General features: G+C 34.4%; 1 protein-coding gene across 4 annotated transcripts in view; it reads left to right on the plus strand.

The window, feature by feature from the left end:
* CAPS2 (calcyphosine 2) overlaps positions 1–23571 on the plus strand; it is a 32518-nt gene extending 8947 nt beyond the window's left edge. For all 4 annotated transcript variants that reach the window (XM_087723426.1, XM_087723428.1, XM_087723427.1 and 1 more), the window contains 12 exons: positions 648–770; positions 2096–2163; positions 5506–5625; positions 7382–7456; positions 8157–8252; positions 8355–8448; positions 12168–12286; positions 13853–13923; positions 14575–14729; positions 16052–16171; positions 16723–16819; positions 23072–23571. In XM_087723426.1, the coding sequence (XP_087579552.1) occupies positions 648–770; positions 2096–2163; positions 5506–5625; positions 7382–7456; positions 8157–8252; positions 8355–8448; positions 12168–12286; positions 13853–13923; positions 14575–14729; positions 16052–16171; positions 16723–16819; positions 23072–23247 (1314 nt within the window). In that variant the 3' untranslated portion in view covers positions 23248–23571. The remainder of the gene's footprint in view (positions 1–647; positions 771–2095; positions 2164–5505; positions 5626–7381; positions 7457–8156; positions 8253–8354; positions 8449–12167; positions 12287–13852; positions 13924–14574; positions 14730–16051; positions 16172–16722; positions 16820–23071) is intronic.
* Positions 23572–26055: the final 2484 nt, after the last annotated feature.

The following is a 26055-nucleotide window of genomic DNA, read 5'->3' on the forward strand; positions in this document are numbered from 1 at the left end:
CTTATGAAACTAAAAGTTTTCAGCATCTCTTCTGACAGCTAATTGGTGTTCATGGATGCGTTCTGCCAGTCTTCTGCCTGTTTGTTTTACGTAGTGGTTGTTGCAGTTATTATACTATATATTGTAGATTATTATGTTTTTTCTTGAGGGGCTACTGGGTCTTTTGGTTTGCTTGGAATGTTTTGAAGGACTTTAGTTGTCTTGTGTGCTATGCTGATTCCATGTGGTTGTAGTAATTTCTGAGATATGTGAATATTCAGCAATTTCTTTAAGGTCAGAGATAACATTAACATGTTTTGCATAATGGGTTTCTATTTATTTTAGTAGAAACAGCTGCTGTATACAAGATTTATAAATGTCTCCGTTCTTTTTAATTCTTTTTAATTTCTCAAAAATTCAAGATATAGGATATATATATATATATATATATATATATATATATATATATATATATATATATATATATATATATATATATATATATATATATATATATATATATATATATATATTAGATATAGGAAATATGTACAGGTTACTTCCTGTGCATATTTTAGCAGCAAGGAATTAAAATGAAATAAATAGTAGTGAGAATACTCCCTGGCATCACCTATTTCATCCAAATATTATGTTTTGTTCCCATGCAGGATTTACCACCAGAAAAACAAAGAGTGGATGAATTCACAGTTCTTGACGAGAAAGCCCTTTTACAGCAAGGTTATACAAACAAACCATATACTATGCAGCATAGCATAAGAAAATTTGATGTTGTAAGTTTAGTAGGCTAAATTAAAGTACTAGAAAATTCACATATATTTTTACAGTTAAGCAATGTAAATAAATAAAATTAACCCAATATAACTTGGTTTAGTGCCCTTCTAGCTTAAGTACATACTGTAGATAATGATTTTTTATTGTGCACAGATGAAATGGAGCCAGTCTGGTCTGCTGCTTAAGGCTCCAGGCTAGAAAATGGAATATTGTGAGTTCTAGTGCCATTTTAACCATGAAAGGCAGGTGGGTGACTTTGGGCCAGTCACTCTCTCTCTCACCCAACCCACCTCAATGGATTGTTGTTGTTTTAGGGGAATTAGGAGGGTATTGGGTATTTGCCTACTTGAATTATTTTAAAAATAATAAATGTGGGATGTAATTACTATCTTACTATTTTTATTTTCCATTAAGAATATAAACAAAACTTTATTTAAACAATTGAAACTCTGAGTTTAATATGTGTCAAGATGGCATAGAACCAGTTTTATGTCAGCATGTTAATATTCATGCATGGTTTGATGGCTGAATTGATACTAAAATATTTTTTATTTATTAGATTTATATTCCCCCTTTCATTTAGGAAAGCAAGGCAGTGTGCATAATGCTATGCCTTATTTCTCTTCAAAAAGCTTTGTGAGGTGGTTTTCAGAGAAAAGTACTCTCAAATTCCACCAGAGGGTTTCTGTGTATGTGGGTAGACTACAATCTGAGTTTCCTGGTAGAGCTTTTTAACAGCTACACAATGAGTAAATTGTACTTTAGTTACAGTTTAGGATAAACTGTAACTAAATAAACTTTGTCTATTTATTCCCCCTTCCCTTGTCTATTGTGAGCCGCCCGAAGTCCTTCGGGAGTGGGCGGCATACAAGATAGATAGATAGATAGATAGATAGATAGATAGATAGATAGATAGATAGATAGATAGATAGATAGATAGATAGATAGATAGATGATAGATAGATGATAGATAGATAGATGATAGATAGATAAATAAATAAATAAACAAACAAACAAGTCTGACTCCAATTTGAAACAAAAGTAATACTATTTTTAAAATTTCCTTTTGATGTAATCTGCCCATATTGTAGCTTTAAACCCATTAAACCCAATTCAATAAAAATGTTGGTTTTTTCCCTAGATTCTGCATTAATTATTTGTAAAACCTTTATAACAAGGTAGTGTTTTATATCTGTTTTATTTTTAAAACAACAGTCCCACTGCTGCTTTAAGAGTGCTAAATCCTATGGTTTATTACACTTGTAGCAATACTGTTGAAAGTATTTAAATGGCTCTTTTATTCTGTTCAATGGTTACTTTGCAGGAAGAAGTAGCAGCAGAAAGAAAAAAACAAGCTGTGGTAGAACAAGTGATGTTAGATCAATTGTGTAGGTAAGATAATTAAATGCTAATTAAGTAGCTAGAAAAGTACTAATATATAGCAGGGCTATGTATTTCCCTTGAAAGAGATGGTTCACAACAAGCAGAAGTACATACAAAGTTGTATTGTTGAATCATTAAACTAGCTTCTTTTTTCTCATAATATTATGGTTGCTTCTGGTCATCTTATCTATATAGTTGATTTACTATATTACTTGAAATTACTTGATTTACAAGGTCAAACCTAAACAAATAGCATTGTTATAATACAATACAATAGCAGAGTTGGAAGGGACCTTGGAGGTCTTCTAGTCTAACCTCCTGCCTATGCAGGAAGCCCTATACCGTTTCAGACAGACTTAAAGACTTGCAGTGTTGGGGCATTCACAACTTCTGGAGGCAAGCTGTTCCACTAATTAATTGTTCTAACTGTCAGGAAATTTCTCCTCAGTTCTGAGTTGCTTCTCTCCTTGATTAGTTTCTACCCATTGCTTCTTGTTCTTCATATGTTTTAGTCCCCCAGTCATCTTTGTTGCTCTTCTCTGCACTCTTTCTAGAGTCTCCACATATTTTCTACATCGTGGCGACCAGAACTGAATGCAGTATTCCAAGTGTGGCCTTATCAAGGCATTATAAAGTGGTATTAACACTTCACGTGATCTTGATTCTATCCCTCTATTTATTTAATACAATAGTTGAACCCAGTATTTGAAGAGCAGAGAATCATGCATCCATTCACAAGAAATATCACAGTAGCTGAACAGCAAACAGATTTGGGGAGGGAGGGAGCAAAAAAGATGTTAAATATGTTGTGAAGCTTTGTTCTATTTCTCCCACAAGTCATCTGTTGTATGTTGATTTATTTACTTTATAGTTCTCTGAGCATCAAAATTCAGTGGATCAGTGAATATGAGACCTGTTTGGGGAAGTAAATTTGAGATCAAATAATTGGTTATAAAGGAGAATTAAAAGGCAACAGTATTGCTTATTATTGCCATTATGGAAACTTGGTGGGATGAAACCCACAAATGGAATTTTGGGTTTTACCAAGTAGATTGATAGATCTTTATAGAAATGGCTTGGTCAGATTTATGTGAAAAAGCAAAAAGTTATGATTTGACGTTAATGCCTTATTTTACTGTAACAGAGAGAGTCAGAAGTCAATCTTTTTTTCTTTTTCTTTTTTATCTTTCTCACTTTTCTTTCCCCTTTCCACCACCCCACTACTTTTCTTTTTACTTTGTATTTTGTATTTATAATACTTTATACTCAATAAAATGATTTACTTGAAATGGAATAGAAAGCCAGAGGGATTTAATTTATCTAAAAGAAACACACCAAATAAAAGAGGAGGTAGAATTGTATTATATATAAGAAATAACTATATCTCTACAGAAATAGAGCACAACAATGATAAAAACTATCTTGAATGCATATTGGGTCAATATAAGAAAAAGAAGCAGGGGAATGACATTGCCATAGATATATACTACAGGCCACCCAACCAAACAGAGGAAATAGATGAATTTTTACTAGTCAATTAACTAAGGTATGTAGGAAAAACATCACAGTAGTAATGGGGGACTTTACTTCCCTGACATCAACTGAGAGACAAACCTTGCACCAACTGGAAGATCAAATAGGTTCCTGACAAACCTAGCAAACAACTTTGTCTCCCAAAACGTACAGGAGGGAACCAGAGGATCAGCCATATTGGACTTTGTTCTCAATAACAGAGATGAAATGATAGGTGTTGAAGCTACAGGATCCTTGGGTGGGAGTGGGGAAGTGATCATCCAATATTGGAATTCAACATAATATGCAAGCAAAAGCAATAGAACAAAGTCAAACTAGAGTCATGGGATTTAAGAGAGCTAATTTCAATAAACTTTAAAAAAGCATGGTAAGGATTCCATGGATAAGAATCCCTAAGAGGAAAACAACCCAAGAAGCTTGGGAAACTTTGAAAAGTGAGATTATAAAAGCCCAGTCTAACACAATATAAATGAAGAAGAAAAATAACAGTTCTCAAAAAAAAAAGCCAGCATGCCTGCATAAAGAATTCTCTGATAAATTGAAAGAAAAAAGGGACATAACTAAAGCAGATTATTAGCAAAGAGCCCATGCCTGCAAAGATGACATGAGGAAAACAAAGGCTTAAAATGAACTAAAGTTTGTGTCAAAAGTCAAAAATAACAAAAAAGCGCTTCTTTCAACGTGTAAAAAACAAGAAAAAACTCAAAGAAATGATCGATCCAGTAATGCGGGAATGTGGCAAGAAGGTGACAAGCAGCAGGGAAAAAGCAGAACTGCTTAACTCGTTTTTTGCATCCTTCCTTACACAAAAGGAAAAAACAGTCCATATGGTTAATTGTGTGACTAGATTATTTATTTTGTTGATTTATTTAAAAGACTTAAAAACACAACTGTTAAATGGCTCACAATAACAATAAAAACCATAGTAATAGAAATGATAAAATTGTGCCTCAACCATCCTTGTCTGGTGCAGCCAAAAAAACCCAGTTTTGGCAATCTAATCTCATTCTGTCTCAATCTTGGGCGAAGAACCAGCATAGCTTTAGAGATATAACACTCAGTATCTTTCTCTGTGGCTCAATTCAGTGCCCATAAGAACATTGTGAAGAATATCATAAGCTATTGAGAGATCAGATCTACAGCTACGCCCTACCGTTCTCCCTTGTCCAGAAGCTATTTGTAGTTGTCAAATGCTTGCATCCAGAGAGCGATAAGGAATAGAAAGATCAGTTGGGACGACCACTTCCTCATGCTTTCACTACTCCCTGAATCTGCCAGGAATCTACCCTAGGCTGGCTCAAGTGAGACCCAGATGGCTGAGGTCAAGAGAACAGGTGAAGGGACTGCTTTAGCATTAAAATATTTAGACTTCATATTTTGAACAATCATAATGTATGAGTAACCCCATACATTAGCATCACATAGTGTTCTGGATACCTGTGTTTACTATATTAGAAGCAAATTTGTGCAAATGCCTTGTAGTATCTGTCACTTGAATGTTTTTATGAACTCTGTTAGGTTTTATGAGACAGATAACAATCTATATGAATTTGAAATATTCATAATACTTGAGTATTGCTAACAAAGAGTCTAATGTATAGTGTATTTATACTCCTATCAGTACAATTTAGAAAAGTTGCAATGTATATAAGATAATTTAAGCATTTTTATGTTACATGAAAAGTATTGGTAATTTTATTGCTATTTCTCTGATTGTTCAAGACTTATTTAACATGTAAATATTAATAATTAAACTTGAAATAAAACATTAAATAGATTTATAATTTGATAAACCAGTTCCATATTATTATTTTTTAGAGCTGTGATAAGCGATCCAGAGCAAAATGGAAATTCAGATATTTATAAGATGTATCCTGTTCTTCCCGGATTAAGCACAGCACCTCTGCGCTTTAGAAAAAGAACATTACATGAAACAAAGTAAGAAATCTTACACTATATTGCTTTATGGATAATGTCCCCAAAATTATTTCAATATGAATTTTCATTAATTTCAGATTGTGCACCTAAATAAAATCTGTTTTTGTAATAGTAATGCTTATCCAACAATGGTTTTCAGCTTTTTAAAAAACTTTCATGTATTTCACTGCATTTTTAAATTATAACGTATTACTCCCCATTTTATAGACATGAAATAAATTAAACAACTATTGCTCCCATGAGCCAAGAAGGTCTATGATTATTTGTAGCTCATGCCTTTATGCAATTAATTTGAAATATAACTATTGTTACTTTGGAGAATTTTAATCAACTAGGATACAATTCATTTTTAAAAAATTAAAAATAGAAAATAAGGAAGACCTGATAGAAATTTATAAAGTGAAGCATTATAATGAAATTAAATAGGTAGTGGGTTTTCCCCAATCTACTGCTAGAATATGGGATCATCCACTCACACTCAATGAAGGGGGATCTGCATAGTTAAAATATTGTACTTAACGTGGATATTTCAGATGTTCACCTATGAAATTAGCTGCTACATGTGATAGATTCCAACTTAACTGAAATTCACAGATGACAAGACTGTCAAATCGTTATTAATCATGTGACATCAAAGTAACATGCTTTTAAAAACCAATTGTTCTGAAAAAGCCCAGCATAGTGCTTCAGATTAGTATTTGATTAGACATGGTTAGAAATAGATTAATCATGGTTGGAAGCTGGGTATCAGAATTAAATAGACCATTAATTTAAACTGCTTTGCTATGTTCAATTGTTCTTATATCTGTTTTTATAAAATTGTAGTCTCCCATCTAGAATTTAATATGCTCTCTGTGAATCTCTATTTAAGGTATGTGATTCCCCCCCCCCCCCCAGAAATGAGCTAATCAGGGATAGTGTTTCAGATATACTGTCACTGGGTCTAGCGATACACATGTATGGTGCAGTCCGTATAATGGTTATGTTGATTTTTGTTGGTGCATTGTTTTTACTTTGTCTATAGATTACGTGTATATTTTTGTTTCACTGATTTTATGGATTTTTGCTGTTTTAATAATAATAATTAGTTACCTATAGTCATGAGTTTGAGATGGGCAGTGATATAAATTTAAATAAATAAGTAATATTCCACTAATTTATTTTCTGGCTACACTGAATGGTGATTGCTTCTTAACACATTTAGAATAATAATTTAATTTTAATATATAATATTTGTGTAATGTCCATTCAACTGTGTGTTCATGCAACCAGGAACTAAGTTTTCCTAAAATGTTCTAGGAATGTATTAATTGCTGTGACTAATTTTGTAAAAATATCACTTATTTTATTGAAAATATGAATTATGTGCAATTACATATACACAGATATTTTATTAAATAAATAAAATCAACTTTACTGCTAATGGTACTGAAGTACATAGTTTGAATCATCAGTAAGATTTTATTAAGCATTATATCTGCTAGAAAGACTTTAAAAGTCTTCAGATTCTTGAAGATACCACTCATAAGCAGAGAAAATATACATAATTTTATAGTTCCAGTGAAATATATAACCTGTATATTATTTTAAGCTTATTTGTAGTGGCAGTAATCAGAATTTGTTTTGTCTTTGCTGTATCTTTTCATGATAACTCTATTGAACTCTATTCATGAACATGTAAATTCTACAAGCAGTTGGCATGCAAAATGACTTATTTTACTTGCATAGTAACTTATATTATATATGTTTCTTACAGAATTAAGACTAGGTCAGCACTGACAGAAAATATGCTTTCTAATAAATTACGGTTTGATGGTAGATTGATATTAAGGTATGCGTACAAAACTTTTAAATATTGTTTTCTATTCAGAAGTTGCTACTTGCATAACCACATTTTAGTTCAATTGCTTTCCAATGCAATAGAATAGCAACATTACAGTTTACATTAGACTTTCATCCAGTGTTGTTTATACTCATGGTGATTTGCTCTATGCATATTTCATGAAATCATAATCAAGTACTAGCTAGATTGATGATAAAATGTTGACTTCCCTGTCTATGTAGGAGGGATAAACTAGTAAATTGTATTGGTGTCCTTTAATTGATTGTTGTGGATCTTGTGAATTCAAGAATTTACTCTGTTTATCTTTCCTCCTTATGTCATGGTCCAGCAGTATAATCTATTGCAGCAATTATTGGTGTTATTATTTTACCTTAAATACTAAATACTAAAATATGTAATGTTTGGTCCTTAGATCTGTTAGTCGGGTGGAGCTTTGAGGCACTGGAAGTAGAGCACTTATAGATAGTGGGCCTATTTGGAAATAACATGCATTCCCCAAGTCTCATATTCTGATCAGGATTAGTGGAGAACTCTCAGCAGAAGAACACATTGGTTAAATTTATATTACATAAACTGTAGCAACATGAGGGTTGCTTAAAATGTAATATTTTTTTTCTGTCTGCTTGGCAGTTAAGGAATCATTCTGCTTTATTTTTAAGAAGTCTAATCCTTTTTTTTTCCATTATAGAAATGGACGTGATGCTTGTCGGGAACTGATTGGATTTTACTTTACTTGTGACAAATCTTTAACTATTTATGAATATCGAAAGTTTGGTAAAAATAGGTATACTTATATATATAAATATAAAGTCTCCTCAGAATTTTATTTAGCCATTAATACTTAGTAAAATCACTTCAAGAGTTTTTTTGTTTTAATTTCATGTAGAACAAATGCTCTACCATTCATTCTGAAGGGTATTTATATGCATCAGCGCGGACAGAGGAAAGGAAAACCATACAGACTTAATGATTTCTTTGTTGTAAGTATTCTAAGTCCAGATAGGAGGAAAGTATGAGCAACTTTTGGGGTCCAGAAACTACATGATTGCTGCGCAGTGGGTTTGAACCATGCAGGTATATGAACAAATAAGATGGTCTTGCAGGGTGGAGAGAAATAGACTGTTTTTACAGGAGTAAGTGGAGAAAATACTTTTAAAAACGTATCACTGGTACAGTTTTGTTTATAGAGGCTTTTTGAGCTGGAAGAAGCACAGAAAATTTCTTATATTAAGGAAGGATGGTGTTCCCTCCCTGAAAACAGGGGCTAAGAAGATTTCATGGTCTTGAAAATGGGAATATGCTACAAATAATCTCTTATTTTGTAGTGATTCTGCTTGAAATAATTGAATGTGAACAGGTCAAAAGCTATTTATTTTCAGTAATCCTGACCAAAATCTACTCTACCTATGCTAGTACGTATCTTATTGTGCAGTCGCTAGGTCATGTCTGATTCTTTACTATCCCATGGACCGTAGCACTCCAGGCTCCCCTGTCTTGTCTGCTGCAGTTTGCCCAAATTCATGTTTATTGCATCAGTGACACTATCAGATCAGTGACATCTCATCCTCTACTGTCCCCTTCACCTTTTGCCTTTGATCTTTCCCAACATCAGGGTCTTCTCCAAAAACTCCTCTTTTCTCATTAGATGGTTAAAGTATTTGAGCTTCAGCTGTCCTTCTGTCCTTCCAAAGAACATTCGGGGTTGATTTCCTTTAGGATTGACTGATTTGATCTCCTTGCAGTCGAAGGGACTCCAGCACCACAATTCAAAAGCATCAATTCTTCAGCGCTTTAGCCTTCCTTATGGTCCAACTTTCAAAACCATACATCACTACTGGGGAAATATAGCTTTGACTATCTGAACCTTTGTCAGCAATGTGATGTCTCTGCTTTTAATATGCTGCTTAGATTTGCCATAGCTTTCCTCCCATGAAGGAAGTGTCTTAATTTCATGGCTGCAGTCAACGTCTGCAGTGATCTTGAAGTCCAAGAAAATAAAACCTGTCTCTGCTTTCATTTCTTCCCATTTTATTTGCCAGGAGGTGATAGGACCAGATACTATGATCTTAGTTGTTTAAATATTGAGTTTCAAGCCAACCTTTGCACTCTCCTGTTTCACCCCCATCAAGAGATTCTTTAGTAACTCTTCACATTCTGCCATTAGAGTGATATTGTCAGCATATCTAAGGTTGTTGATATTTCTCCTGGAAATCTTAACGGTGATTCATCCATCCTGTCATTTTGCATGATGTACTTTGTATATAAGTTAAATAAGCAGGGTGACAACATGCAGCCTTGTCATATTCATTTTCCTATTTTGAACCAATCAATGGTTCCATGTCCAGTTCTAACTTTTGCTTCTTGACTCACATACAGGCTTCTTGGGAGACAGGTAAGGTGATCTGGTACTCCTATCCCTTTAAGAATTTACCCTAGTTGTGATCCACACCGTCAAAGGCTTTAGCATAGTCAGTAAAGAAGTAAAGAACATAGGCAATACTACCCAGAACATTGTGAGCTGGTTTAAGATTGTCAGTAATGGGCAGGCAATGATACTTTATTTTCAATTGTTGTTTTCATTTTTTTTCTTGAATATTTTCGGTGTTTGTTGTTAGATGGATTCAAACCATGATTTAATGTACTTAGAGAATGCAGGAAGACATGAGCCGAGGTGGTGCAATGGTTAGGGTGCAGTACTGCAGGCCACTTCAGCTGACTGTTATCTGCAGTTCAGCGGTTCTAATCTCACTGGCTCAAGGTTGACTCAGCCTTCCATCCTTCCGAGGTGGGTGAAATGAGGACCCAGACTGTGGGGGCGATATGCTGACTCTGTAAACCGCTTAGAGAGGGCTGAAAGCCCTATGAAGCGGTATATAAGTCTAACTGCTATTGCTATTGCTATTTTTTTCTGATTACATTGATCAGATCCACAATCAAAGTAATATTCAGAAAGATCTTACTCTAATTCTTTAGTTGCAAGCTAAATAAAAAATACTTGTTTTTTAGTTGCTTTAAGGCTACATATCTTTCCTTTGCCACAAGAGGGCAGATGGCCAGTTGAGGAAAATTATTGAGCTCAACTTGTATTATCTTTTATGATTAAATGAATAGGATTGTGTTGCTTCTTAAAGCGATTAATCCTTATTTATTTAATTTGGTAAAACATAAACCAACTTTTTAATCAAAGTGTTGAGAATCAAAACACATGCACTGGAACTTCTAAAAATGGAGGAATTTACTCGTTTAGGTGTTTATGGCTGGTTTCTGTTGGGCAACATTGAACTTTAGGATTAGACCATGGGGACTAAACCCTGATGCTCAACCTTGCCCCACAAAGGAATTTCTTTCAAAATATAGTTATTTGTCTCTTTTTTTAGAATTCAAGAAATTATTACTAATAACAGTATAGCAATAATGTTCATTACAGGAGCTGCACTTTCAGGCTATAAAGAAATGTGTACATAGAGTCATTTGTCACTGTATTAACCTGACAGTAATTTGGGTAACAAAACAATATTAGAACATTTAGAATTTACAGCATAAAATCTTGAGAGTATGAATTTGTACATTAAACCGAAGAAGTGTTAAGCAGATAACATAGTGTTTTATATCCTTAATACAATTATTCAATGAGTATCGGAATGAAGAATATTTATGCCTTAGTAAATGCATACATTGGATGCTGATATATAGTCTCTGATGTGGCTATAAGTGATAATAGCAATTCTGTAGTCATTCTTATCCCTACAGCAAGTCTGTAGGCAATCTGTGACAATTATTTTTGCCTGTTGGAATCTGTGTAGATTTTTATAGCCTGAAAACTATATTGTTCACACACTATGCATTCTATGTTAAGTTTTATCAACATCTTAATATATACACCTGATTAAGAGAAAAAAATAAACCAATTAAAAGAAAAATACAACAGTTACTGGAATTACTGTATGAAAAGTCTATATGGATTTTCTTCCTGCTTCTTTGAAGATTATAGATTTCTCAGAATTACATTTTTTTCTATATAAAGAGTGTTGCATCTACATACAATTGGACGTGGATTAGTTGAATCAAGATATTACTTTCTTTCAATTTGTCAAAAAAGTTACAAAAGAACTTGAGCAATTGAATGACTTAAAAATATTTTTCTGTTATATGAGAAACAGAATTTTTCTGTTGTGTTCATCTATAAAGATAAGGAATTCAACTCTTAATCTTGAATAAATTCTGCTTCCCTTGGATCTCAAAAGAATATTTTAGTCTTGAAACTTATAATCCTGTACTCCAACTCTTCTCAGTTGTGGGATAAATTCAGAGGCAATAAGTAAAACAGTCAAAATCATGGAAGTTAGATGTTGTCTGTTAGTAAATGAGTATTGTGACAGAAAAGCCGCTTATTTAGAGGAGATCATTTGGCAATTGAGGGAGAATGCACAAAATATTCATATATAATTGGGCAGGCATACAGCAGAAAAGATAACTAGAGACAAAACAGTAGATAGATGTTGTCCATTAAAATTACTGTCCTTGCAGAAAACTGAATGGATAACACAGAAGATTTTGTCTCATATTGCATCATGCTTTCTAATTTCTCAAAGTCAAACATATTTGAAATAATTCACCTCTTTAAGATTGTACTAATATTTTGTGGAATAGAATAAAAATTGACTGTACTTTTAAATTATTCTTATATTATTGATCACAGGGGGCAGACCTAACTTTTTTGAGCCTTCAGCATCCTGGTCTTCCTGAAAGTGTTAAGCAGAAACCATTGTTTACAATCCGTGTCACAAATATTGATGAAATGGCCAAAACGTTTCTAAAGTAAGTGGAATTAGACTATCTGCTCATGAATCCTCTTTGTTGATCAAAAATATTTTATATATCTATTGGCTTGAGGGTTTGTTTGTGTTTCTCTAACATAAATGTTAATACCTGATTAGAGGTACACATAGCAGAATGTTAATATATGACTGGGTGTTTGTAGAAGATAGAAACTCCTCCGGAGCACAGAAAAAATGTGTATCTACATCTAACATTACTTATGTTATAGTTACTGTTTCTAAAAAAGGCAATTTGGAATTTGTTTGAAGAGAGGTACCATACAATTCAAAATGGCATCTTTTTTTTTCCATTTCAGGTCAAAGCTAATTTCCCCTTAAATTGCAGTCTTATATAATTCAAACAAAAGGTTCAAGGTTCAAGGTTCATTTTATTTATATGCCTTAATTTATAATTAAGGCATATAAACATTTATAATTCTTAAAAAGAATTGCAGAACTATATGTAATGTAGGTCCCTCAGAAATATTGAAATTATATGTTCAAGAATTCCAAACAAGTTCTTAACACATATGAAGAAAATTTGATTATTTAAGGCTAGTTTAATAGTTTCATTTCAAAAGTTAGAATTAATTGACAGTTACATTATTGTTTATAAAGGAAAACCTGTAAATAGAAGAAAAGAATTGCCAGTGTCTTACTGTAATGGTTATTTCATGCTTCTGTCTGATTCTTGTTGGTCTTTCTAGAACTTTAATGATAGTCTAATAAATCAGTAGGAGTTATTTCAGGTAAGAAAAAGAATATGCTATAATCTTCAAAAATAATAGATTAGAAGATATAGTCACTGATAATACATCATTTTGATATATAATGTAGTTTATTTGGCTTTGCCAAATAATTCATGTTTTATGAATTTAGAGATTATAAGAAGTAAATTGTAAGGTATAAGTCATATTTTTTGGCTTAGTATATTTGCATATCATATATACCTTATCCTATGATGACTTGTTCAATAATCCATAATTAGACAGTCTATGAACTGGGCCAGTAAGTACTGGTAAGAGCAGGAATTTTAAAGATTTATATAAAATGGGTGTTGTCTAGAAGTCAGATTTTCTAATCAGACTTTCAAAGAAACATCTTTGGCATATTATGGATCTCTAGGAAGTAAAGAAGATGGTTGTGGTCTCAACTAAGCATGGCATGATACATCTTGAATGGGTGATTGAAAGTATCTCTTTATGGGTCTGTTGTTAAAAGAAAGTTCAGAAATAGTTTGTACAGATTGTGGCTTCTAAAGTGAAAAGTAGTAAGATGGAGAAAGATAATATATATTCTGTATCTTCTAATGGGATATTTCTAGCACTGTTGATTAAAATGCAATGTTTTTTGCCTTTGCAGATTTAATAGATTCATTGAATGTTTTTATATAATGTCTGACTGAAATCCCATTTAATGTAATTTTTTTTCTGGATAATATAAATACATATACAATATTTTACAAATCAGAAAATCTGTTTTTTCTAATTTATATGTAGAGTATAATACATATCTATGAAAGTAACCTTTTACATTTATGACTGCTTAACAAATGCATATATTTTAGGACCTATAATGTGGAAACTGAGGAAAATCCTATTGAAGATGATCAGAAGAAAACTTTGAGGAATATTCAAGGTTTATATATTCTGTTTGCTGTAAATTTTTGTCTATGAGTTCTATAAAAATATTTTCATGGAACCTAGATTGTACTTTATTCTACAGTAATTGTATTTCAGTATACTTTCAGAATAGGCTTTTGATTGTAGCAGGGGTGGGTTCTGTCTGCTGCTACTGCTGATTCGCTCAGGGATGTGCTGCGTGTGTGTGTGCGCGCTTTGTGTGCGTGCATGTGCAGTACTAGAAAAATGTTTCTGCACATGCGCAGAAGCAAAAAACAAGATGGCAGTGCCTAAGCTGCCACCGAGAGAACTGGTTCAGGGGCGTGGCAGGCCAAGCCGAACCAGTCCAAACTGGTAGGAACCCATCTCTGGATTGTAGGTAATATAATTTTTTGATATAGAAAAAATGAGAGTTTTCTTCGATATTAGTAATGTTCTGTCAAAATGGGATAATTCTTTATGTGTAGAATATCCTAGGATAAATTCTGAGCATCTCCAGTGATTTCCTAATATAGCAGGATTAGAAAATAATTATTCTTCACTATGTCATTAAAAGGTAATATTGAGGTAATTAGGTCATACTTTTTACATATTTGAAAACAATTACTGTATTTAAGAGAAAAAAAAATCAACAATTTTAATCAACCATTTAAAATTTCTTCTCTAGATAATCTAAGAACAAAATTAAGTAAAAGAGGAGTTCGTATTGTATCAGGACTAGGAAAATATTTCCGCGAACTGGACAAGAAGCAAAATGGAAATATTACAAAAGCAGACTACAGGCAAGCACTAAAAGTATTTCATTTAGAAATGACTGAAGAGGTATGTCAAAATCCTTATCTAAGAGGGTAGATACAATTTAATAGGCATTTCTTCAACATTGTGGGATGTAATTCATGAACAATTTACAAAGATTGAAAGATAACAATTTACTGGAAAGAAATAGACCACACAAAGCAGGAGGATGAGATGGCATGATATATAAAGAACATGTACAGTTTTTCAGATTGGGAATTTAAGAGACTCCAATTAGAGGTTTCATATGGGGGGAAAATCCCAGTGATATTATTTCAGGATGGCCTTTGGACAACCTAGCCAGGCAGAAGATCTTGATAATGCCCTTCAGGGCCAAAGCACAAGGACTTTCATGGTTTGGGGGTATTTTGCATTGTGCTTTTACAGTCATTATGTTTATTGATTACTTTCTCATGTGTTTCAATCTGATGTTACCCCACATAAGTTGTAGTTAGCAAATTGGTAAATATGAATGCATGCATATATAAATAAGAAATATAATACTAAAAGGAACTTGGTTATTTGGACCTTCATGGAAAGTAACTCTTGAGCTTGGCGAACAGTGCAATTGCCCCGCAGGCAGGACCAGCTTGTTGCTTACTTTCTGCTGCTTACTTTTAGGCCATATTCTCTTTCTGTTGATATATGCCCCTATGGCCTACCTGAGGCTACTCTAAGTTTTATGAGGCCTTCATTCTTGAAGTAGCTTCGAAGAATGCTCTTCTGTGTCTCTGAAAACCATGTGAAAGCATGCCTCATTCTTGCATGATTTTCAGAAGCTCCAGAGATTATGTGAGAGCACAGCCCTCTCATGTAAGTTTTGCCGGGTCTAAAGGCTGCATGAGAGCATATCCCATTCTTGCACACTGTAGCCTCCAAAAATTGCACGGGGACAGGACACATTTTAAGCGTAGTTATTGGTTGTTGGTGAATGCTGGCATGTCATCCAAAACATAGTGATGTATCACTTTTGACATGCATGCTATAGACTCATCATCACTGTTCTAGCCAATAGGAGAAGAGCTGTAACATAAGCTGGAGGTGAATTATACTTACTTACCTGGTTGTTGTTGTTATAGTAAATATGAAAAAAGCAAATGAAGCTAGTTAGTCTTTGTCTTCCCTTCTTCAACCTGATGGATTGTTTGACCTGCTGCTTTGGTGACATCTGAAACACTAAATATTAATGTTGGTGTTTTAAAATTTACATCAATGTTTTTAAAGAAATGCCCAATTTTAAGATTAATGCCCTGAAACATTAATTTGGGTTTTGCTAATGCTTATGTCGCAGTACTTACTTTGTTAGTTACGTATGCAGCACTTAATTTAACTTGATATTTTAAATCTAGGATTTTGAATCTTTATGGTTAGTTCTACATGATGACAATAATGGTGAACTTGATTACACTGAATTTATTCGTGCTATTCTTGGAGAAATGGATGAATACAGAAAAGCATTTGTTAGGAAAGTAAGTAATCTTATTTAAGACTATACTTCACGTATTAAAAGTTGAATACTCTTAACCTGCATAATGCTTCACTGGTTTTGGGCGGGAGAATGTCAAGTTTTGGTTTACTGTAAGAAAAATTATTTCTGTGTCATCTGAAGAAAATTGTCAGTGTGAAAATAGTGAGTCAGTGAGAAATTTTTTTACTGTTTATGCAACAGGGAAAATGTGTTAAGGAATTGGTAGTGTTGACAAAAAAACCCATTCAGATTTCTAAGTAGAAAATATATTGTTATAAGATATTGATTGAACAAAACTTACTGTCCTGAGAAAATTTTAAAAGCTTCCTTGCACCGATGTTGATTCAGTTAGGAGTACCCAATTCTTTAATTTCTCTCTTTTCCCAAACATTTATGTAAGGTCAGTTATTCCACAAATAAAGATTGTACATGTAGCATGTTTATTTAATTTTGTTAATATTACTTTGTTTATTTTTATGTAAAAATAACAGATGTGTATAAACATTTGTTTCATATATTTGATGCTCACATTTTTTTCTGATTTATTTTTAGGCTTATATGAAGCTGGATTACAATAAAATTGGCAGGATCCCTATGGTAGATATCAAGAAATGTTATTGTGCTAGAAAACATCCTCAGGTTATAGCAGGTATCTATATACTACTAAAACTCTTGTTGTCATAACTAGGTAAAACAGTGCATTAGAAGGGCAACATGTTTTGAATCTAGGTACCTCAAAGCAGCTAATTTACAGATCTAAAATCTGGGACCCATGACTCCCAAGAGAATAAAATTTGTGAAATTTGAGGTTGCCTTGAGCTACTGGCTATTTCTGCGGTCATGTGATCTTCCTTTCCATTGTTCCATGACAGTTTCCCAGCCAGTTTTGCAGTTCCTCTCTCTATCCCCCACCCAGCAGCAGCCACTTGCTTGCATCCTTCTTGACTTATTCCACTCTCCCGCAGACTCTACCCATCCAATCCTCACCTCTTCCCAACCTACAAAGTCACCTGTGCACCAGTGGTGGGTTGCTAACTTGTTTACTACTGGTTCTCTCATGCTCGCACACTGCTTCTGCACAGAAGTGGGTGGGTGGGCGGAGCCTCTTTCTGCCACCACTACCGGTTTGGCTGAACTGGGCCGAACCAGCAGCAACCCACCTCTGCTGTGCACCCTCCCCAGCCCATGCAGCATCTATGGCACACACCCACATATCCCTCCAAATGTAGATGGTACCTCTCACACATCTCATGTACATTCCTGACCTGCATCCCTGTGCATCCCCTCTCTTCCTCCCCCACCTGGCAGCATCATCTTACCTGAAGTTAACCTTGCAACTTCTGCTGGCTTCCCCATTGATTTTACCCCTGGGATGGATGGAAGGAAGGTAGGAAGGAGGAGGAAGGACAATAATAGCAAATTGACAGGGAGTGAGGAAAAGACAGGGGGAAGGCAAGGAGAGAAGGAGGCAGGGAAGCAAGAAAGGGAGGGTGGGAGGGAGGGAAAGAAGGCAGAAGGGGGAAGGGAGGGAGAAAAGGAAGGAAGATGACAGAATGACAGGGAAGGAGGTAGGAAGAAAAGGGAAGAAGAAAAGAAAGAAAATGACAATGATGGGGTGGAAGAAAGGACGAGGGAAGAAGGTAGAAAGGAAGAGTGGAAGAGAAGAGAAGAAAGGAAGATCAATTTCTAATGCTTCCTACCAGTTTCCCACAAGGAAAGTCAAGGGGAAATAAGCAGGAAGTTGGACACTCCCACTGTTTTTTTTTGCCTGTCCATGGTCATTCTGTTTTTCTGTTTAGGTAAGAATATATCTGAAATGATGACCAATGTGCACAGCTTGTCTAGTTAATAAAAATGGTTTGTATTGCTACCATTTTTAGGTGCAGGGAGATTATAGTCATTCAGTTTAAAAAACACTTTAATTTATTATATCTGCTTTGTGTAATCATTATCTTAGTTTACATAACTTCAATCTTTTGGGGCAAATTTACATTCTACCTCTGAGCTTCTAAAACCATTTGATTTCAAGATCCTTACCATGAAACTATGTTCCAATGGCCATTTCTTTAGCTGCATGGTTTTCTGGACAGACTGACATTACTTATTTTTTTCTGCAGATAAGGACTAATCATTACATGTATATCATGCTTCCATTAGATCAGCCTTAATATTACTTGCAAGCATTTGCTTTTTCAGGGTGCTTGATCATTCAAAAATATTATAAAAATACATTTTAAAAAATGGAATGGAAAAAAAACAAGAATGTTTTTTTAAAAAGCTCAGATGTTTCAGTATGAGGTATTTAATTCATGTGCAGTCTTAAATATTTGTCTGCTGAATGTACTTATGTTGACAACATAGACAACATTCCTATGTTGATCAACGAAACACCCAAGACCAGATTCATTTTTCAATTAGCTGCCAACATAATGATGTTGTTTTCTTTCAGCATCTTTTTTTTTAGAATAGAATAGAATTATTTATTGTCCAAGTGTGATTGGACACACAAGGAATTTGTCTTCGTTGCATATGCTCTCAGTGTACATAAAAAGACATGAAAAGGTACATTCATCAAGAATCATAAGGTACAATACTTGAAAAAAAGCGTGGCTTCCTGTGGGAGGAGCCTGTCGCCGAGGAGCTCAACGGAGCTTCTCTTAAAAGAGTTCTGGTTAGTATATCTAATTAAGATCAATAGATATCATCCCTTTCTGGCAGAAAGGGACAGGCAGAAGCTCAGGTGTTAGGATTTATTCGTAGTTCACAGCCCTCTTCTTTCTTTTTTGGGCTGCAAACAAAGAATGGATCCAGCGTAGCTGAGCTCTTATCTCCTGCCAGTTCTTCGCAGCTGCCCTTTTGGCAGCCCTAGACAGCCGACTCCCGCACTCAGGACAATGATAAATTGTTTTTAAGATAATACGAGCGGGCCGCACTTCTGTGATCTGTTTTTTTTTTTTTAACTATCTAAATACCAGCCTTGTTTTTCCTTTGTACTTCTCTGCGCAATTGGGATACAAAATGGCGTTTTTACTGTGTTGGTGATTGATGACGTAATTAACTGGCTTTATTTCCCCGGAGACCGCTACTCATTAATGAGTCAAATTTTCAAATAACTTATTGAGAACTGACCAGCTGAAGACACTGTTTATCTATCTATTCTCAGATTTTATCTATAATGTCTCCCAAGTCTAAACAGGCAAAAAAACCCTCCCCTCTCGTGCTTAAAGAACTTGCTACCAAATCGCTGCCTTTGTCTCCTACGCCATCTACTGGAGATTTCTTGACACAGGAGTTTCTCTTTCAAATAATTAATGACTTTAGAAAAGAAATTCAAGAATTTGTGTTGGATTTATGCGATAAAATACAGACCAAAATTGCCCAGATAAATGCGAATGTGTTTGAAGTCACGTCTACCTTAACAGATTATGTTGAAGAAATGGAGACGAAATTGGAAACCTTGGAGAGGGCTAATCTTAACTTGACTTCTAATATTCAAGCTTTACAACAAGAGATTATTAATAATCAAACACAACTTACAATGATAAATTATAATACAAAGGCGTTTGCAATAAGAGTTAGAGGACTGCCTGAAAAGAAAGGAGAAAATTTGAAACAGACTTTTGTAGAAGCTTTCAGCCAAGTGGTGGGAGGTCCAGGACTTAATTTTGATTGGAATATTCGAAAAATCTATCGCCAAAATTCGCATGTAGCAGAGCAACGACAGCTTCCAAGAGACATAATTATATATTTTTTCACAAGAGAATCCAGAAATGCGATCTCACAAAAGTTTCATAATAGCAAGCTTCGAATCGATGGACATGATTTGCTCGTTTTTAAAGATATCCCGCTTCAGATGTTGCAAGCAAGGAGAAGTTATATCTTTTTAACCCAAGAACTTAGAAATCGTCAAATAAAGTATAAATGGGAAGCTCCAGTTGGAATCACAGTTACATTTGAAAACCAAAGATTTCGTATTAATTCTGTTTCGGAAGCTCGGGACTTTTATTATAAAACTCTGAAGGCTGGGCTTCTTGACTCACTCGGAAACGCGGAAGGACAAGGCGAAGGAAAGACAAGCAGCAAGTCACTTGGCTACAAGAAGAAGGGAGTTGTTCTCCCCCCACTGGAGAGGCAGAAGAGCGGAAACTGAGGATTCAGTTATATTTTCAAAGCAGCGGGACACGTGGTTATAAGGCAGAGGGTTGCCTTTTCTTTCCGGAAGGGCGGAAGAGTAAAGAACATAGACCCAGCGACGTCTTTAAAATACTTTCTAAGCTTTTGGACTGATTAAAACTTTAGGATTTCTGTCTGGTATGAAATGTTAAAGCTGTGTACTGATACGGGACTTTTACAAGATTTATTTGAATTTCAATCCAAACTGCGCATGAAGTGTTTTCTGTGAGGAAAGCGGGGACTAAGATTTATTTGAATTGCGGTTTGGGATGAATGGAGTGTGGGGTAGAAAGGAAGGTGGAGCGGAATATTGATGAAGGGATCTTGGGATTGAACGAATTGGTATGAATTCTGGGCATATATTTTACGAATTTACATGTTTGAAATATAATATAAAAAGCTCAGGATTTTAAAGTGAAGAGCGAGATACTAATCTTATGCAATTTGGACTTGGGAGGAATGGAGACGTGAAACGAAGGATAGGAAGATGAGTAGTGAAAGTATGAAGATAAATTGATTTTTGTATAAACTAATATTTGAATACAAGGTTAAGAAAGGCTATCTGAAGATTCTACAGGAAGATGGGGGTAAATATCAAAGAAGTAAGGGACGAGGACAAAATATAAATGGAATGAATCACATTGTTTAAATTTTTAAGAATGATGGGAGGCTGAGCATAATGCAAAAGAGTTTTCAATTTCTTTTTTTATTTACTTTTTTGTTTTTGTTTTCTTTTTCGGAGTGTTCTTTTTATTTTATTTTCATTATTATTGTTAATAAGATATTTTGAAGATGATTGGTACTGAACTGTGCCGGGTGTGTGACCTGGGAAGCCGGAGGGGGTTAGGGAGGGGGGTTCATTGGGGGTGGGTGGGTGGGTGGAGATATAGCTTCAATATAAAACAAGAAGAATACACTTGTATACTGTTGTTCCTTATCTTTTCTTTTTATTTTTCTCTTTTTTTTTCTTATTGCTTTTTTCTTTTCTTTTTTCTTTTTGGTGTAAGGAATAGAGAAATGCACCATAGTGAGAAGTAGAGGAAAAGAGGAGGGAGAAGTAAGGAGGGAGGAAGAGGGGAAGGTAAGGAGGATGAGAGGGGAAGGAGGGTGAGGAAGGTGAGAAAGGAAGATAGGAGGGGAAAGGGAAGTAGGAGGGGTGCTCGTTGGAGGGAGAAAGGAAAGTTGGAGGGGGAGAAGGGGTGTATGAAAGCCATAGGTTGGGTTTATGAGTTGTGTTTAGGTTGGGGTTTTTTTTCTTTTTCTTACTATTATATTATTGCAAACATCCAGTATATAAGTGAATGTATAAAATTGAAAATGAAAATGAATAAAACATTTAATTATGAGGAAAAAAAAAAAGGTACAATACTTAATGATAGTCATAGGGTACAAATAAGAAATCAGGAAACAATATCAATATAAATCATAAGGATACAAGCAACAAAGTTACAGTCCTGCAGTTATAAGTGGGAGGAGATGGATGATAGGAACGATGAGAAGACTAATAGTAATGCAGCCTTAGTGAATAGTTTGACAGTGGTGAGGGAATTATTTGTTTAGCAGGGTGATGGCGTTCGGGGAAAAACTGATGTTGTGTCTAGTTGTCTTGGTGTGGAGTGCTCTATAGCGTCGTTTTGAAGGTAGGAGTTGAAACCATTTATGTCCAGGATGCAAGGGGTCTATAAATATTTCATGACCCTCTTTTTGACTTGTGCAAGTGTACAGGTCCTCAATAGAAGGCAGGTTGGCAGTAATTGTTTTTTCTGCAGTTCTAATTATCCTCTGAAGTCTGTTTCTGTCTTGTTGGGTTGCAGAGCCAAACCAGACAGTTATGGAGGTGCAGATGACAGACTCAATAATTCCTCTGTAGAACTGTATCAGCAGCTCCTTGGGCAGTTTGAGCTTCCTGAGCTGTAACAGAAAGAAAATTCTTTGTTGTGCTTTTTTGATGATGTTTTTGATGTTAGGTGTCCATTTTAGGTCTTGAGATATGATAGAACCTAGAAATGTGAAGGTCTCTACTATTGATACTGTCTAGTATTGTAAGAGGTGGTAGTATGGTAGGGTTTCTTCTAAAGTCTACCACAATTTCTACGGTTTTGAGTGTGTTCAGTTCCAGATTGTTCCAGTCGCACCACAAGGCTAGTTCTTCAACCTCCTGTCTGTATGCGGTTTCATTGTTGTCTCGAATGAGACCAATCACTATTGTATCATCTACGAACTTCAGTAGTTTAATGGATGGGAAATCTGTCCCAAATTTCCCAAAAACGTTGCAATCTGAGCATGCCCAGGGCCTTCATTTGGTGTATATTGTAGTCTACTATATTTGGAGAAAGACATTACAATGTTTGGGATAAATGTAGGCTTAAAGTATGAGACAGAATTATTGTAAGCATCTGTGCAGTAACATTACAAAACAAAGCAATCCCTCTGTTTTGTATTTGCATACTGATGTTGTATGCAAGTATCTAAGTAACACTACTTTGCATTGTGACATGGTGATGCACATTTTGTTCTTTGCCCTCTGGACTCCTACACAAGTTACTTTTAGTAACATATCCCTTGAATTTTCTATCTTAACTTGCTTTTCTTTGGAAGTTTTTTTTGTTTGATATATAATACATCTTTAACATACTGTAGAACAGAGATTTATTTTTTATTTTTTAATGTTTTACTGCAGTTTTGACATGCTTAGTAACAACTTTAATAGTAAAAAATATTTTAACAGGTTATGCAACAGAGGAAGAAATTAAATCTTCATTTCTTGAAACACTGGAGGATGCCTGCAGCAATCCCAGTGAAGTTTCCTTTGGTGAATTTGAGGATTATTATGAAGGATTAAGTATTGGCATTCCGGATGATGAAGATTTCATTAACATATTAAGGAATCCCTGGGGAATTTAGAAGTGAAAAATATAATGTAAAAATTAGGAATAGAGATTCTAAACATTGTTAACTTTCAAAATACCTTTAATAAATTGGGGTTCGTAATCTTAAGGTACAGTAATGTTTAACGCACGGCTTGTTTCTCTTCTTGCAACATTAAAATAGTTTTTTTTTTATCAAATTGCCTGAGAGTATATCCCATGTAATAGAATAATATGTTTAATCAATGAATTGTGAAACTGGGTAAAAGAATGTATACAAGATAGAAATATAATGTTGTGCTATGTTAAAACAATTGTATCACAAGTCATATATGGCCCTTTATTAAAGTGAATATTTTTATTTTGGTTGTTCTGTGAGTGACTGTTTTAATCCCACAATATATAAGCATAGAGAAGTTTAGGTTGATTCTATCCATCCAGATAGAAGAGCTTGATTAAGTGATCCCCTCCCTCCAAGAAACATTTTGTTTTAATTAATTTACTGCAGTCAGATAGTACAGAAAGTCCTTTATGAATATATTCTTAGAGTATAAGACGCAGCAAGGTTTTGAAAAGGAAATTTTTTAAAAAAAGTTTTTGCACTCTGCAAACCTCCCCAAAACTCCCCATTTTTGCGAAAATAGGCTTGTTTTTTCCTCCCAAAAGGGCATGAATACACCTTAGGAGGCTTGTAGAGTGCTCCTGGGGATAGTGGGGGGGGGGGCAAAAACAAGCAAAACCCGCCCCCTTTTTTCAAAAAATGGGCCCATTTTTCGTCAAAAAAAGGGCATGGATAGTTTTTAGGAAGCTTATAGAGTGCTACTGGGGGCTGAGGGGGCAAAACACAGGCCGTTTTGCTCATTTCTGCCTTCTCCAACCCCTTTCAGAACTCTCTGAAAGCCTTCTTCTAAAAGCTATGCACGGCCATTTTGTTGAAGGGGCGGAGTTTTGAGAGGCAAAAAGTGCTGTATTCAGTGTATAAGACACACCCAGATTTTCAGCCTCTTTTTAAAAAAAATATTTTTTTAAATTTAAAACAAATGCAACATCCTTCTTTACATGCTATTGAAAGTGTATCAGTTGGTTACAAAAAGACTTTTGTGCATCTCTTCCACAGTCAACAAACATAATTCATATTAACTTAAGTATTTTAACTCAAATATTCATTCATGTCACCATCATCAGATCTCCATTTTCATTTGACTATAATTGTTTAAGCATTCTTCATCATAAAATATACCAAAATTTAATACATAACCACATACTGCCCTTTCAATTACTATTTCCAAAATCCTCCACTAACATTATATCCTTATGTCCTATTCTAGCTAAACATCCATAATATTTAATAACAAAGTTTTCTAATCCTCCTTTCCAAATCACTATTTAAAGTTTACATCCAGTTTCCTTATGTTATACCCATATCTATATATACGTTGTTATTCTTATCCCTTTTTTATTTGACTATATCCTATATCATAACATTTCCCCCCTAATAATCAAAACTTTGTATCTAACTTAGTTGTTGTTGTTGTTGTTGTTATTGTATAATCCAAAGGGATTGCTAATCTTCTTTACATGGGTACCATTCAATATTCATGTCCAGTTATACTCATCATAACACTACACATTGTATACATTAGTAACATTATCAGTTATTTATTTAAGCTATATCTATTGTCAATAAATTTCACTAAATCAAACTAGTTTTAAATTATATTTTTCCATCTATGAACCTGTATCTTTCCAATAGCAAAACAGTCTCATATCTTCTGCCATTTGTGGTGCCAGTCCTCTAATCATCTTCTTGATCAGCTTTGTATAGACTCTTCTTAGCAACTCCTTGCTTATAAGATCTCTCATATAATCTTAATGCCCTCTTTCTGTTTCCTTATTCAGCTTATCTTTGATTGTCAGCAGTGTTATCAATGCTTTTGCTAATAGAATTTCTCTCTTTAAATCCATAGATTCTTTGGTTTTTTTCTTCTTCTGTATCTTGCCCCCTGGAAAAATTTCCTCTCCATTTAATTCCTCTTTTAGTATTCCATTCTTTCCATTTTCAGAGACACACTAATCACCATAAATATCAGCAGGTTTAATCTCTTTATATTCATTTTCCAATTTTGATTTTTTTAGTTTAAACCCCCACATTTTGTATTTGATACATCCTCAATTTCTTCATCATATTTTGCTGTTATATGCTCTAAGTCTTCCAGTTTCTTCTCTATCCTTTCATATGTATTTGATAATTTCTGTATTTCTGAAAATATCTTTTGCAAGCTTGAGATTTCTGTTTTCTTTTGAAATTGTGCCATTCAGCTAACAAACACAGCTGCTTTAGCTTGGAAGGTTAATAAAATTAAAACATACATTCACAAAGAACATTTGTTTTCACTTTTCTCTGATTAAAAATATACTTCAAAGGGACATCTGTAGCCAAGCAGTGAAAACTTGTAGTGCCACGTCAAAACAATCAGGGGAGGGAAAAAAAACTATTCCATTTTCAATACACAAACTCCAATCCACAAACCCTCCCAGCCTCTGAGCAGCAGTGACACCATTGCAAATCTAGTTTCTTTGGTATCTTTTTTGTATTTCAAGTTAGAAAAAAAAGTCCAATCTTTAAATGAGTTAGAAAAATACCCACCGCAGTGAAAGAGGAAAACTAGTCCATACGTTACAGAGAACAATAAAAGAAAAAATAGAAGAAGAAAACTTAATCCATCTTTTCAAAAGGCTTGCATAAATTCCATCCATGAAGATAACATTTAAAAAGTAAGATAACCACTGTCCAAAACCATTCCAAATTTAATTCCACCACTTGATTCTTCTGTTCTCCAATTTA

The sequence above is a fragment of the Thamnophis sirtalis genome, unplaced genomic scaffold, assembly GCF_051295495.1.
Source record: "Thamnophis sirtalis isolate CommonGarterSnake01/CBP01778 unplaced genomic scaffold, rThaSir2_p1.2 scaffold_9, whole genome shotgun sequence".
NCBI lineage: Eukaryota > Metazoa > Chordata > Lepidosauria > Squamata > Natricidae > Thamnophis > Thamnophis sirtalis.